The 15,789-nt window shown below is 42.3% G+C and overlaps 1 protein-coding gene across 1 annotated transcript in view; it reads left to right on the top strand.

Moving 5' to 3' along the window:
- Positions 1-3,787: 3,787 nt before the first annotated feature.
- The window catches only part of phf12b (PHD finger protein 12b), an 18,808-nt gene continuing 6,806 nt past the window's right edge, over positions 3,788-15,789 (top strand). Inside the window, exons 1-12 of the mRNA XM_034866669.1 lie at positions 3,788-4,511; positions 4,809-4,990; positions 6,579-6,651; positions 6,796-7,249; positions 8,071-8,191; positions 9,231-9,363; positions 9,478-9,642; positions 10,052-10,195; positions 10,603-11,347; positions 12,768-12,872; positions 13,010-13,150; positions 14,486-14,581. Coding sequence (XP_034722560.1) covers positions 4,446-4,511; positions 4,809-4,990; positions 6,579-6,651; positions 6,796-7,249; positions 8,071-8,191; positions 9,231-9,363; positions 9,478-9,642; positions 10,052-10,195; positions 10,603-11,347; positions 12,768-12,872; positions 13,010-13,150; positions 14,486-14,581 — 2,425 coding nt within the window. The 5' untranslated portion in view covers positions 3,788-4,445. The remainder of the gene's footprint in view (positions 4,512-4,808; positions 4,991-6,578; positions 6,652-6,795; positions 7,250-8,070; positions 8,192-9,230; positions 9,364-9,477; positions 9,643-10,051; positions 10,196-10,602; positions 11,348-12,767; positions 12,873-13,009; positions 13,151-14,485; positions 14,582-15,789) is intronic.

Raw genomic sequence — 15,789 nt, 5'->3', positions numbered from 1 at the left:
TCTAACCGGCATGCAACGGGCGCCGATCGCCGGTGATCGATTCTGCGCAGACCTGGCTCATCTCGAACGAGCCTATTACCTTCCCAGAGGGAAAAGTCCCACTCCGCATCTGGGTGCCAGTGCAACCATTCCTAACCATGTAAACAACTGTAGTAGGGTTTAAATCAAACTCGCGACCTCAATAGTGACAAGTAGGCTAATGCATGTTAATAAAAATAAAGCAGAACACATGCAGAAGACAACGGAATAACTGTTAAACACGTTTATTTCGGATCAGACGGCAACTGATTTGACACATGAGACTCCAGGATTAATTTAAGCCTTGTTGTTAGCCTGCTCTGGACCAGATTAGCCGCAAAGAATAAATCTCCATGGTTACTTGGCTGGGTTTAATTCAATCTGGTTTCGTGCAACCGAGTCAAAGCTAAATTCATCCAGGATAACTTGAATATCCCGGCTTAATCCCTTATCCTAGTTTCGTGCAACAGGCCCCGGATCGCGTCCCCGCATGTTGTAGTTCCTTTCCGCGTTATTCTCTTCCTAACCACAAACGTCCCGTTGTTGTGGCCTGCGTGTGGCGTTTCATTTCTCAGTTGTTGCATTCCAAGGAGACCGCGGATCGTGCCCCGGCGCTAGTTGTTGAACACGAACATCTGTCTGTGTTTGTTATTCTTATATCTGTCGAACTGTTAGTCTGATGGATTTCAAACATGACGAGTGTCTTGCTACGGGCATAAGTAAGTGCAGTGCCGAGTCTGACGGTGTTTGTCAGACAGAGTGCGATGCTAGGCCTAGCCTACTTATAGGCAGGCTACCAGCCACTGTTTTTGAGTCACATCGTTACAATAGGCTCGTTCGAGATGAACTGCGCCTCGCCTGTAAAGTGGACGAGAGCAGGCGGGAGCAGCGGGGGCGGGGACAAAAAGCTGCGGGAAAGTCGGACAGTTTCCAGCCGATTCCAGCCGCCTTCAGACTGGACAGGAAGTGACATAAACACTGTGGTGCGATCCCGATTTAATAAAATATAATCAGACCCACATACCAGCTTGAACACTGTCTCCAGTTGTTTTAATTATAACAGGGTAGCTGTCAAAGTGCTCTACATGCAATCTCTTGCTGATTTTACTGAACAACAAACTGTAGATGATCCGTGATCTGAACAGATATAGTTTCTCTGACTTCTAAACGTCACTATCAGCCACACAACATTTGATCTGTACAGAATAAGTCTTCAAATCAGACAAATAGCAATTAAAATCCCTCCGATTAAAAAACTACAAAAGTTTATATAAAACGTCATCGTGGTTTAAACCAATCAGGTGTTAAATCAGCTGAGAAGCCGGCGTTTCCCATCATGCTCTGGGTCCGCCTGGCTCTTGCAGTCGGTGAAAAGCAACTGCGCCGCCTGGGTCTCAGAACTGCGGCCGCCTTGCTCTCGTGAGATTCCCGTTGCCCACGTGTGCATGACGTCAGAGCAAGTCGGGCTCAAGTCGGACAGAAATCTAACCGGCATGCAACGGGCGCCGATCGCCGGTGATCGATTCTGCGCAGATCTGGCTCATCTCGAACGAGCCTATTATGTCACATGATGATGCATCAGTCCACAAAATGGTTTGTCTTTTGCGTCAGCAAATTATTCAATAGGAAATACATTAGGCTACAGTAAAATCTATGTCAATGTGTTTGTTATTCGCATATTTCTCAAGCCGTTCAAACTTGACAGGTTTCTTGCTTGGGGCACAAGTGTGTGCAGTGCCGAGTTTGACGTTGTTTGGATAAGAAATTAGAAATCTATGATTTGAAAGAAAGATTAATAGGCTAGCTTATTGCCACTCTAATTACCCCCTCCCATCCTAAAGTAGTAGCTACCTGCTCCAGCCAACCTCCCCCTAAATCTTCTCCCATTACTTTAATTGCCCTTCCCCTCCTGAAGTAGTAGGCCTAGTAGCTCATTGCGTTTTGTGGATGTTCACTGAATCTTTAAGTCAGCCACAGGGTTTAATTCTGAATAGGATAGGATAATGTTCTGCACTTAATGTAGGCCTACATGCACTTAATGTATTGTTTTCTCAGAGTTCACTGTAAAGCCTGTTTGCCTGTGCCTGACAATCTAACCATGTCCATGGCCACTTTGACAGGGACAAAAAGGAGGTGGCCATCAAGTTTGTGGTCTCCCAAAGCAACAACCCCTCATCCCCCCCTGACAGTTGCACTACCCTATCCCACCACCACCACAACCCCATCCCACTCATAGTATTCTATTTGTATGTACACACTGTAACTACATTTATGCATACCCATATTCCACTGCTCTTCATAGTGTTCATACTGCACATAGTTATTTTCCTACTCTTAAAATGTTACTGTTACTACACTGCACATATCTGTCTATATTGTTCATACTCTGTATCCATATTTATTCCGCTCTTATGTTACTGTTAATGCCCCTGTACATATTCTTATTGTATACCATACCACTTCATTAACTGTATACTACTGTCTACATTGCACTATATGTCATTTGGTGTTTATTCTGTACTTCCTGTCTATACTGTTCACATTGCACTTTTCAGCATGTTTGCACTTCTGGTTAGATGCCACCTGCCTTTCATTGTCTCTAATTGTAGGCCTACTCTGCAAAATGACAACAAAATTAAAACTAATCTTAATCTAATCTAAACTCCTGCTACCTGTATACAGATACCCAAATACATATCACCTAATATCACTATTATAAATTGTTATGCAATCATGTAGTTCAATTTTCCATATTTATTGTATGTCATTATGTCAGTATCAGTATATGCTTTCTACCATGCACAAATAAAAATGTCAATGAACTTTTGCTGTGTAACAATGAGCACTCTAACACACCAAACCTACAATTGCTAAAAAAAACACACAAAAACTGATTTTGCATGGGTACTGCACTTTTTTGGCTTAATTTGTGGTTTGTGTCCTTCTTTTCACGTATTTACACAAATTCACATTGCATATGAAGGTTTGATACTGACCGCACTAGTTACCTGTTAGGGGCTGGTAGCGTCACAGGGTAAAGTGAATACTCAAAAAAATACTGTTATATTAAGATAACAGTTTTTGATACATACATTTCTTTTTATTGGTTTCCTTGCTTTAGTAATGACATATACACATACATTTTGGATTTATACATTTTTTATAAATTTTCCACCAATAATTTTTGTGCATTTATAATTGTTTTAGATAGACAAAGGTAGGCAATTAATTAATGTTTGCTTTATTGTGTAGCCTACAATTTTGGACTGTATTTGTTAAAATTCTAATTATTTCCAGAGATTGGCTGCATTTGAATACAAAAATGTATGTCCCTATTAGAGAAGCCTACAGGACCAGCAAACAGTAACACTATGGAAAGGTTGCAAGGTGCAGGCACCAGCTGTAGTAATTCAATTGTAGAAGCAGAAGTGACTTACAGTAACGTTAGTCAGTATTCTGGTTTAGTGGGCTACATTACCGGTAACGCTAATATTCGTTAGCAACAGGGCTATCAATGCAAGTAACGCTAATGTTAGAAGTTAATATCTTCTCAGTCACAGCAGTATGGATATAGTCAACTTAAAGCTATTAATAGTTAGTAGATAAGTATACCGTGACAGGAATGGTGATGTATAATATGTTAGTATAATCATAAACTGTTTAGAGAATATCTGGTATAATTCTAGTACTTCAGTAGTAGCCGGATACAATGTACACAATATATTCGCTCCTTGTTTCCTCGCAATTATCTATATCCGTTCCAATGCGCATGCGCGTCCGGTGGTTCGCGGTTGCGCCAACTGGCAGAGGATGTTGCTAGCAGCCAGTGTAGATGTCTTTTTCATAACAATAACATCAACCAAATTTGCATCTCCGCATACGTGATTTAAGGATTACACATTCCGAACGCTTTTGGAAACCGTGCATTGGACCGCGCCACGACTATTTTCCTTCAGTTTTTTGGGCTACATCTTATATTGACAATGGGAGCGCAGGGGTTTGCAGATTTACAAGGCTCCTTTTTGCAGGAGCAGAAGCAAGAATCATGGCTGGCCAGCTAGGCCGCATATGGATTTTGTAGCTAACAGCAACAACCTATTGATATAAAATATTGTATATAGGCTTGGCGCGGCTCAAAAATAGTGGTGTGAAGAAGCCAGTGTCTCACCTGCAAGATTATCGTTGATTTTTGTTGTCTTTTGGGGCCCACAACACAAGCTAATGAGCTCGCTGGCTTCACAACCTTGACTGTTTAACGTCTTGCCTTCGTAGTTAGCTCCTTTAGCCAGCTAACTACAGCTAGCATCGCTTGGCTAGCCACCACAAAACATTTGGAAAAAGATATTTACTACGGGATATACTCTGTGTTGTGTGCTCGGTAGGCATTTGTATTGCAAATTCCTTTTGCAGTGTCTGCATCTGGATGAATGTGGGACAAAATGGAGACCCCAACGATTGTGTACGATTTGGATACCTCTGGGGGCTTAATGGAGGTGAGGTTGTTCTGCTCGAAGGCCTTTATTAAGTGAAATATTCCCGTATGCCAATGCGGTAATGCCTTTTTTTATCATAATTACTTGTAATTATCATCAGACCACCAAAGCTAGCTGTCCAGCATTTCTCGGTTAGCTAACGTAATGGTTTTGGCTGATAATGGAGGCCACAAGTAAACGTTATCGCTCTCCCCAAATGGCCCAGCGGGCACAAACCTGCACATTTGGCAAGTCTTTAGACAAACAATCTGCCGGGCTGCCGTTATTTTATACTAAAGAGTTGAACAACTTTTACAGCAAATCCAAACACTGCTGGCGCCCCCGAAGTCCGAGGACGTAGAGAAGAGAAGTCGGAAGTTGGTGAGAGACGTCCGGAGGAGCGGCAGGGCCACCAACCACGACACCTGTGATAGTTGCCGGGAGGGGGGCGACTTGCTGTGCTGTGACCACTGCCCTGCAGCCTTCCATCTCCAATGCTGGTAAGTTACAGAGGCAGAACGCAAAGGGACACGTTATGCATGCATACTAAGTGTTAAACAGACAAGGGACTGCAATTCTGATTCTGCGTTAGCTGCATGTACAAGTTAACGTTAGCTAGATGAAGAAAGCTAACTTCAAAGGGGTTATTCCTCGGAAAAAAATACGTTTTGCTCTTATTGGTGTTGCAGTGGCATGTCCATGTAACATTTAACTGGAAAAATGTTAATTAATTTCTGCCCCTGAAGACATTTACCAGTCGTTATTGTTCAGTTATTTCAGCGACATTTCAATTAAACCCGTGGATGGTCCCCCCCCCCCCTATATTCACACTGTAACGCCACTCCTCCGTTAAACAGAGCCGGTGAGGGCGGTAGCGAGCCTTGTGTAGCCCTTTTGTAAAGTTGATTTTTAATTTACTGTGTGGCCTGGGGTTTCAAGCTTGTTTACCGAATTCAGTACATGTTTAAATTAAATGCATCTTGAGGTTTATTGAAGGGGTTTTGGCGAGCAAATACAACAACTGTTAACTACATCTATGTCGGTGTCGGTTGACTTAAAGTAGATAACCGTTGCATTTCCTTGCTCTTTGGAGAACGTGTGCCGTCTGATATGTGGTGCCTCGTCCAATGTGGTTGATTGGATAGTGTATTAGGGCCTTTGTTATGTTGTTACGGCATGTTAATACGACGTGCAGGGGGTAAAAGAAAGAAGTCTAGTAATGTCTTTGAAAATGGCTAGATTAAGCTTGCAGTCGGTCCTCCCCTCCTGTCGCGGCTGCAGCCAGTGGAGCCGCTGCTGCTAAAAATGGAGTCGAAACTGCCTCTGTTTACAATATGGCGACCTCCCTGCTCTTTTTCTCTATTCCACCGCCATCTTCCCAACCTTTTAAAATCCAGCTAAGAGAAAAATGGTTATATATTCCAAGGACAAACTGTTATGGGATTTTCTAAGATGAAGTAGCGCGATGGCAGTGTTTGTTGTGCACATTAAAGGTCGTCCCATTGTATCATTTCGCCGGTCCCGCTTAGCAACGCTCCACTTTAAACATCTGCTTGCATGATTATTTTAACATTGGCATTTGGAACAGTTGAATTTAGACTGTCACTTGGAAATGGCCATGCAGAAATATTTATCTATATATGGTCAAGCCTGTGAATGCCTTCATCCTCACAATTTGTAATTACACTGCATATTGTGAAGAAACATGTTACTTTAATGTGTGTGGTAAACATGTTTTATTTAATTGAAAACTGTACATTTATTGAAGTTGATTAGAATGTTTGGAATTGTCACACATCAATATTAACAAATCATGTGCCAACTTTTAATAATATAGTTTTTAAATTGAGATCATTTTGCTCATAATTGGCATGCATTTTTCTCTGATGTAATGGAATTGTCATTCTAATCTAGATTAATTAGGTGGGGAATAGAGTAACCATTAAGCAATCACAAGATAGATGTTGTATTCATAATCCTAGTAAATAATCCATGCAACATCATCATGAAGCATAATAATTATTCTGTTTAGAATAATGTTGAATGCTAATGTTAATTAATTTCCCTGCATTATGAACCAATCCACAGTAACCCTCCTTTAAGTGAAGAAATGCTACCACCAGGGGAATGGATGTGTCACCGCTGCAATGTTCGAAAAAAGGTGGGTAGCAGGTCTGCTCTATCACCCACCCAATCTTTCACCAATGTTACTGTCATGCCACTGGCAATATGTAAAGAAAGGTATTTGCATGCATGCTATTCGGACTGATAAATCCGTCTTTTGGTCTTTATTTGCTGGCATAAGAAGCGAGAGAAGTCAGAACAGACCAACGGTCTACCAGAGAAGTCCTCGTCTAAGCGCTCTGTGTCCCCAGCCGTGGAGCTGGAGCTCAATGCCGGCCCGCTGCGGCTTGACGGCCTGCCTCCGGGGGCCGGAGCAGCAGGGCCCGGTCTACGAGTGGCTCAGGTACGCCTCTTGGACCGCCGGACCAGCAGCAGGCCAAGCAGCCGTCCCGGAACGCCCACCTCCAACACTTCATCCACCCCAACTCCCTCAGAAGAGCAGAACGATGGGGAGGAGGAGGCCGCAGAGCCCGAGGATGAAGTTCAGGGCTCAGAGCTGGAGGGTGCTATGCTTTCCACTCCGGCGCCACGCCTCCTCAAGAGGCCATTTCAGCTGCTGATAGCAGCTGCTATGGAGAGAAACCCTACGCAGTTCCAGCTACCCAGTGAGCTTACCTGCACCACTGCACTGCCAGGTCAGTCAGCCATAATGAGTTCCCAGCCATTAACAGTGAAATTGCACTGTATTATTTTCAACAAGTATTCAAACATTAAAAAGTGAAGAAGAAAAAAACGTTTTGATGAATAATAATAATTATAATAATAAAATATTTGATTTACTTTTTAAAATTACTTTATAAAAAAAATGTCTCTTCCATTTGGAAACGACTGTTTGTATGTTTTTTTTGTTCTATTTCTATATACCTCTATAACTTACAAACCCAATGTAGATGACATCTGGAGCGTTATGAAGCCATGACTCTATTATAATTGGGTTAAATATTAAAAAAATATTTTGGTATCTTAAATGTCATGTAGGCCTGCACGATTAATCGCAACCTCAATTCACCCTGTTCATTATTTAATTCTTAAATAACTGTTTTTTCATTTTTATGACTTTGATTCTCATTTAATTTACGAGCCGAATGCATCACAAACGCTACTTCTTCTATGAGTTTTAAACATAGACTGTATAAAATATGTTTTAAAGCGCTCCAATGCTCTCCCTTCTCTTCATTGAAGCCTCTATGTTTACAGGCTTGTGGTGATGTGCAATGAGCTATAGGTGCCAAAGGAACTGCCAATTTGCTTTGTTTTGCCATTGTCAAAACATTGTGGCAGAGAATCTGATATCAATTCCAAGCTATAAAATCGTGATTCATATTTTTCCCTGAATCGTGCAGGCCTTATGTCATGGTAAATATTCAGTTTTGTTGACTTCTCTGGCACATTGGGTAGCGTAACAATATCTGAGTTGGATTATTGTCAAATGTTCTTACTTCATTTGGATTTCTAGGCAGCAGTAAACGGAGGAGAAAAGAGGAGCTGCTAGGGAAGCCATTCAGGAGGCCTCAGCATGAGCTGGATCCCAATGGTCTGGTTCCTCTACCAGTCAAAGTCTGCTTTTCATGCAACAGGTCAGTGCCAGGTTACAGTATGCCACATGGTGAAGGTCAGGGGCCTTGATGGACCAGACCTTAATTGGAGTCCTATATGGGGTTCCAGTGGGGGACTCCATAGTTTTGCTTGGGTACTTCAACACGCAAGTGGGCAATGATGGAGATACATGGAGAGGCGTGATTGGGAGGAACAGCCTCCCTAATCTAAACCAGAGTACTTGTCTGTTGTTTGACTTTTGTGCTAATCATGGATTGTCTATAACAAACACCATGTTCGAACATAGAGATACTCATAAGTGTACCTGGTACCAGAGCACCCCCAAACCGATAAGAGTGCCTATTCCAGGTAGGATATCAGTTCTGACCCCAAGTGAAGAAGTTTAAATGCCTTGGGGGGGATTGGTCAGAAAATCGGTGCAGTATTACATTAAATTTATTGCATTGTTGCGATAAAAAGAGGGCTGAGCCAGAAGGCAAACCTCTCAATCTACTGGTCAGTTTTTGTTTCTACCCTCATCTATGGTCATGAAAGCTTGGTCATGACCGAAAGAACAAGAACCAGGGTACAAGCGGCCAAAATGGGTTTCATCAGGAGGGTGGCTAGTGTCTTCCTTAGAGATAGGGCTAGGAGCTTGGAGTAAGTCCGCTGCTTTTCGCGTCGAAATGAGCCAGTTGAGGTTGTTCGGGCATCTAGTAAGGATGCTCCCTGGGCGCCTCTCTAGGAATGTGTTTTGGGCACATCCAGGAGGGAGGAAGCCTTGGGAAGACCCAGGACTAGGTGGAGGGATTATATCTCCAACCTGGCCTGGGAATGCCTTGGGGTCCCCTAGTTGGAGCAGGTTAATATGGCTTTGGGAAAGGGAATTTTGTGGTCTCCTGCGGGAGCTGCTGCCCCTCGATACCGGATACTCGGACAAAGACGGATGGATGGATGGATGGATGGATGGATGGATGGATGAATGGATGGATGGATGGATGAATGAGACGGACAAAGATGTGCACAGAGACATGACATTGTTCATATCTCGTACTGATGTTTGTGTATTTTCTTTCACAGGAGTTGCAGGTTGGCTCCACTGATTCAGTGTGACTATTGTCCCCTTCTGTTCCACATGGACTGTCTGGACCCTCCACTCACAGCTCTACCTGCTGGCAAATGGATGTGTCCAAACCACGTTGAACACTTAGTGGTAAGAGAAGTAGTCTTGGCTCAGAACTTAATTAACTTTTGTTGTTGTTGCATTAGCCAAGGTGGTGGAACAGAATGATTAGTTTCCCATTTAAAATGTGTATCTGATGTCCAGCTGAATCAGAGAAGCCTGAGCCTGTCCAGCCGCTGTCAGCTCTTCGACCATTTCCAGGACAGGATGTCCCAGCACGCCGTCAAGTTGGACTTCCTGCGTAGAGTCCATCGGCAGAACACACCCAACCGGCGCAAAACCCACCAGCACAATAGGAAGACCATCAAGGTAGACTGGCTGCCTTAGTGTGGGGGTTAGGCTTGTAATGGATATCCCAAATAGTTTTTTGTGTGGTCAGCTTTGAATTACTAAGAGAAGTTAAGTTTTACAATTTATTCTAGTGCTGGCGTGTTTTTGGGTTCCTATTGTTAAATGCTGACAGAACAGAAAAGCTGGAACAGCAGGCAGCTCTGAACATAACACTACAGAAAAAATAATCTATCATAAATCTAAATTCTATCATAGCATCTGAAAAGAGATTTGAGCAAGAATGTATTCAGATGTTATTTTACCTTTCTCTGTGACAGGTTATCCAAATACAATCAAAAAGTGAGCTAACCTGTTCATTCAGAGAAGACACAATTGATTAAGACAATTTATGGTAGCGCAATTTTTAATAATCACTGTTTGGACTCAGGTGCCAGATGCCATCAAGTCCCAGTACCAGAATCCTCCCCCCATGCTGCTTCCTGCAGAGGTGCGCCAGTTGGAGCTGGTTTGTAGTGGTGTACCTGACCGTCAGCCCTCAAAGCACCTCACCACAGAGACTGAGCAGCAGGAGGTAGGCAGGCGACAACATGACACATTTATCAAAAATGAGCCACCTGCAACAATGGCTTCATGGGTAGTGTGTGCTAAAACAATATGTTAATGATTTTGGCAAGTGTGTTCACCTGGTCATAAAAGACATAATTAATGTGGATTGTGAGCTGGTATGTGGATGATGTCAATGTAAGGAGAGACATTCATCGCTTATTGTTTTCTGCAAGAATTGTGATATTTAACAGCAATATGGCTTGAAGGTGATATTTGCCTTTTATTATCGAGTCTCTGGATTCAGATTGCAGTAAAGAAAAATCATTGATTCTGTCCTGTGACCAAAATTTCTCCATTAGAAAGTATAGTGTTCTAAAACAAATTGATGGATGCTTGTTGTTTTGTAAAGTGTTGTTCTGCTGTGTTGAATAGTGGCTTCAGGATGTAATCGCCCTCCAGTGCAGCATCATGCGACACCTATCCATCAAGCAGAAAGCTTCATCCACAGCATCCACACTGTCATCGGTAACATCGTCAGCAGAGTGGGTTTCTGAGCAGAAAGCCAGTCCTAAAGCATGTGTCACATCAGAGAACATGAAAACTCAGGCTTCTTTAGGAAGGACTTCTTCCCCCGACCCCTGCTCTAAACCCTGCAGTACACCTGATGACCCACAGGGGCCCCTTCTTTCAAGGGGCACCCTTGCCGTGCTGGGTGTTTGTAAGTGCAGCAAAACATCATGTCAGAACTGTAGGAAACCAAACGGCCCTCTGGTAGTAGAGTGTCAGCCTCCCAAAGCCAACGGACCTGTAGACTGTAACAATGCCTCGGACTCCTGCAAGCAGGCTGAGCTGCAGCAAAGACTGAAGCCCAGCACAACACCCCCAGACGCCGCTCCTTCCTCTGGGCTGGTGAACCACATAGGAGCAGAAATGGTTAAAAAGGAGCCTGAGAGCACTTCTGAGGCCTGTGCTAAGAAAATCTGCCCCACTGCCCTGACAATATGGCCCCACAGCAGCCAGCAGAACCACAGGAGCAACACAGAGCACCAGGAGGAGTGTATAAGCAGAGATGAAAAACCCAGCTACACCATCACCAGCAGTGCTCGCTCAGACACACCATCTAAAGGCAACCAGGAGCACGATCCAACCAAGCTGGGGTCATCATTACCCACTCCAGGTACACATTCTTGATCCAATAAACTGTTCACCGCTGATTGGCTTCCCAGGTTCATTTGTAGGGATTGCAAAAAATTATTTGTAAACATTATAGCAGCCTTTATTGATTAGGACAACTAATTAGGTATTAATTTATTATCCTCACATAGCATTCTTCACTGCGCTGCAGAGGAAGGTCTAGTCCACACACAACAATCTGGGAAAGAAAAAACGTGCTCTGGTTTATTGGCATTGCTTTAAACCAAATACAATCGTCTGGTCGGCCAGACAGATCAACTGTGACACTGCAAAATAGCCTTGGAAAGAAAACTTGCTTTGGAACATGTGCACTTAGGAAGGCAAGCTCTGGCTGTCGTGATGAGAATTTTACAAAAAAGAAAAAAGATAGTATCATTTCATTGTCGGTTCTAGCTCGGAGGATGATTCCCAAATCAACTAGATTAGAATGCCAACAGAACGAAAGCGGAAGGTAAGGGACACAATGAGAGACATTGGGCTGAACCTCCGGCAGCACCGGAGCAATTCCTTAAATGAAACATTGTCGATACAGACTATTCAACTTTTCAACTGCCTGTGGAATGTGGAAAGCAAATGCATAGATGGGGCAAATAAAAAATGCACCAGACTACATTTTTTTTTAATTATTATTATTATTATTATTATTATTATTATTAATAATGTTGGCTTCTTCTCATGATGTTGTTGTAGCAGTACTTTGGTAATAGTTTGTCAGATAGTTTATATGTTCTATCTTGAACTTATTATACATTTAGCTTATTCTTTCTGTCAGTAGTTAATGTGCTTGAGGTAATTTTTGTGTGTAGGACAATTTTAAGTCTGTCTGAACTGTCTGCGGTTGTCCAAATGACTTAATGATAGTAAAAAAACATTGTCTTTTAAATGGCAAAAGCATGTTGATCTACTGAGGGTGGATTCCATACCAAACATCTGTACCTTCTGAAACACTAACAGTGAGTCTTGACATTTTCAATGGTGTTAAATGAAGTGTGTGGTCATTTTGGCACCATGTTAGTGTTGACACATTTACAATATACAATACTTGCATAATAGCACATGCCACTCTTTATAGCAGACCACAGCCAAACAGCTCCCTCATGTGGTCACTGGCAAAAACTCCCCACCTGTTTCAAGTGTCAAAGCAAAACAACAGCGTGATATGACAAACAACTGAACAAGAGAAAGTGATTCAGCTGAATATGCTGAAGTTAAAATGAGATTTGAGAAGGGATTTCTTTTGTATACAAAAACACATTAAATTGCGAAATATATCATTTAAAATGGAGTGTTCAACATAAAAGAATGAATCAATAAAGTTCCCATTCACTCAAATGTACTTGAGCAATCCTCCAAATGAGTCTCCGTTCTTTGACCGCACGCTGTCCCCGCTTTCTCCTCTACAGACATAAAGGGTGGTCCTGAACTGATGGGGTCACTGCTACCAAGCACGCTCTCCTCCATTGCTAACCTGGCCAGCTGCATGAAAGATGGAAACGATGAAGAAAGAGGTAACTGCTCACCCAACAGTGACATCTGCAGATACTGAATCATTGTGTGTGTGTCGGTTTGTGTGTGTATGTAAATGTCATGTCTTTGATCAAAAGCAAAGTATATCTTCTAAGTGTGTGTGTGTGTGTGTGTGTAGGGATTGAGTTGGACAAACTGGATGCAGAGATGATCAAGCTCTTGGCCTGGCAGAGGATCCAGCAGCTCTTCCCCCCAAAAGGGCCCAGCCCTCCCCCAACTACCAGCGTTGTCCCCAAAACCCCATCACCCTGCCTTGACAGTAAGACAGTAACTTGCCTCTGACCCTGATATTTGGGTCCAAATCTGTGGTTTGGACATTTTTCACGGTGTGAATTGCAGTATGCAAAACTTGCAAGGCTTTAATAATCAGAAGAGGATGTCATTTCAAATCCTTAAACACCACCTATTTGATACTCATGTGAAGAACCGCCATCCGGAAGTTCACAAACAATATCCGGGGCAAAATACTAGTAAGCAGTCTAAATGCCAGCAGTGGCAGCACGTGTGAAGTAGAGAGATGAAGAGTGAACGTTAATAACATTAGCAGTCCAGAGACAGAAAGTTTTTCTGTCTGTGAATAAATGCTACAACTTCTCAAGACCCATGCCAAATACCATGTCTTGCTCGCTACCAGCAGGTTAAAGAAAATGAACTTATCAATCACAGAACTAGCAACAACTTCAGCACAGGCTCACTAACTTAAGGTGGGCTCGCTTTTAGGTGGACCAGCTATTTTCCTATGTGATTTCTCCCTTGCCAACCCTGGGAAAACCTTCATTAGTCATACAAACTAAACAGGATATTTTGTTTTATGATCCTTAGTTAAATCATTCATGATGCAAACTTCTTCCACAGATGGGAGTTAAACTGGACTTTCATTAAGTTATACACTTGCTAAAAGTTATAAAAGTAGTTAAAAACTAACACTGTTAGTTACGTTTTTTATTGTGGCCCTGAAACTAGGTGAAACGCAACAACGCAGTAAATCTATTATTTATGGGCTTTTCCAAATGTTTTGCAAATGCTAAAATACATTACTCTTTTAAATTCGGTGTTTACAAGTGTTTGTATGTACAAAATATGATTATTATTGAAACTTGGTCAATCAAATCATATTGACACTGTTAATATTGGTAATTGGTATCGACCAACCATTTCACATCAGTCTATTCCTTAAAAAACACGTAGTGTTTCCAATGGCAAAAGAGGAAAAATCACAAAAGGCAAACCGTAGTTGCTGATGTTCAGAGTACAAGAGCTGCCAATAGAGGAAGAGGCAGAGACGTCTGTTACGCCAGCGAGAGATTACCGTTTTTAATAAATGCAGCACAGTGAGGATACAGACATTTAATGCACCAGACTTACTGACATGGACCTGGCGATGCGCATTCAACCCTCTGTTGGACCTGTTCATAGACTCCAGGCTGCAGCGTAGTTAATACACTTCAGAAATCCTATCGGACCATTTGCTTTAACTTGTTGACTTTGTCAGCCCTCATTTGAATTAATTTGAGTGGAATTTCGTGTCTAATTTAATTGAGAAATATTCTTGCAATTTGTTCTGATGTTTGCTACCTGAACCTCTTCCTACCAGGTCAGAAGAAGGTCCAGGCCCGAGCTGTCTTTTACTCTCTGACAGGAAAAGGAGGAGCTGTCAGCATGTGCTATAGGACGTTGTACATAGGATCGGGTAAGACTTCACTCATTTAATAAACATTCACCCAACTGCATTTTGTGGACAATGGGCCGTTGTATGTGCTTCTGCCAGAGATGGGAAGTAACGAAGTACAAATACTATTTTTTTACTATATTTTTACTTTAGTTTTGTGCAAGAGGTTGTCGTGTCGGACATTAGCACGGACACGCGCCTCACACCGCGAGTGGGTGTGCGCACCACACAGAGACAATAGTGAGAAAAGAAAAAGAGGTTAGCTTTCCCTAGGATTATCAGCTGAGTTTGTATGTGCCTCTTTGAGAACTGTAAGTTGTATAACTTATGTTGTCAGTTCACTTAAGCGTGTTGTTGCTCTATAGTTCTTGCACATTTAAAGTAAGTTAGCTAGTGATTTTGCTGTGTTCTTCACCTGTTAGCTAGTTTGCACGTTGATCTTAATGAAGCATCAACAGTTTCAGCAGCTTTATTCGCATGAGTTTTTGTTTCTTTTACCCAACTTCAGAAACTGTAATTCAATTGACAAGTGTTTTGAAACTTAGCTAGAGAAAAGTTGTCTTTGTCTGTGTTTTAATAGACACACCTGGGGCGAAGTTGGAAACCAGAACCAGCTTTAATACTGTCCTAATCTAGTCCTCGACTTTCACATAATTTCACTGGCGTTATCGTTATTATTATTTACGCCATCAATACCATGTTCAACCTAAATGAATGGGAGTATATCTACTGTACGTTGCCTTTGACGCACCACCAAGACAACTCAACAGATTCGGCATTCTGCATTCATTCACAGGAAATCATTGCGGCTTGATGCCGCTAACGTTAGCACATAATGGTATGGATGGCGCTAATGTTAGCAGATAGTAGGAGGAGGGCGACATGATTGAAAATGAAGAAAACGGAGATCCGGCAGACAAGCAGCAAGACATTCCCATCATCCTCAGCCTTATCTGAGAGAGATGTTTGAGACAGTTGTGAGACAGCATCAAGAAGGACTCCTGGCCAATGTGCTGGGGAACGTCTTCATTAATGTCTGTTTAGTAATTCATCTTTAATCCTTTATTTTCTTCCCAGAAGCCATATTTGAGCACACACACATACACTACCGTTCAAAAGTTTGGGGTCACATTGAAATGTCCTTATTTTTTAAGGAAAAGCACTGTACTTTTCAATGAAGAGAACTTTAAACTAGTCTTAACTTTGAAGGAATACACTCTATACATTGC

This window comes from Etheostoma cragini, chromosome 3, assembly GCF_013103735.1.
Source record: "Etheostoma cragini isolate CJK2018 chromosome 3, CSU_Ecrag_1.0, whole genome shotgun sequence".
Taxonomy (NCBI): Eukaryota; Metazoa; Chordata; class Actinopteri; order Perciformes; family Percidae; genus Etheostoma; species Etheostoma cragini.
The sequence above is the reverse complement of the archived record's forward strand: the minus strand, read 5'-3'. Positions and strand labels throughout refer to the sequence as shown.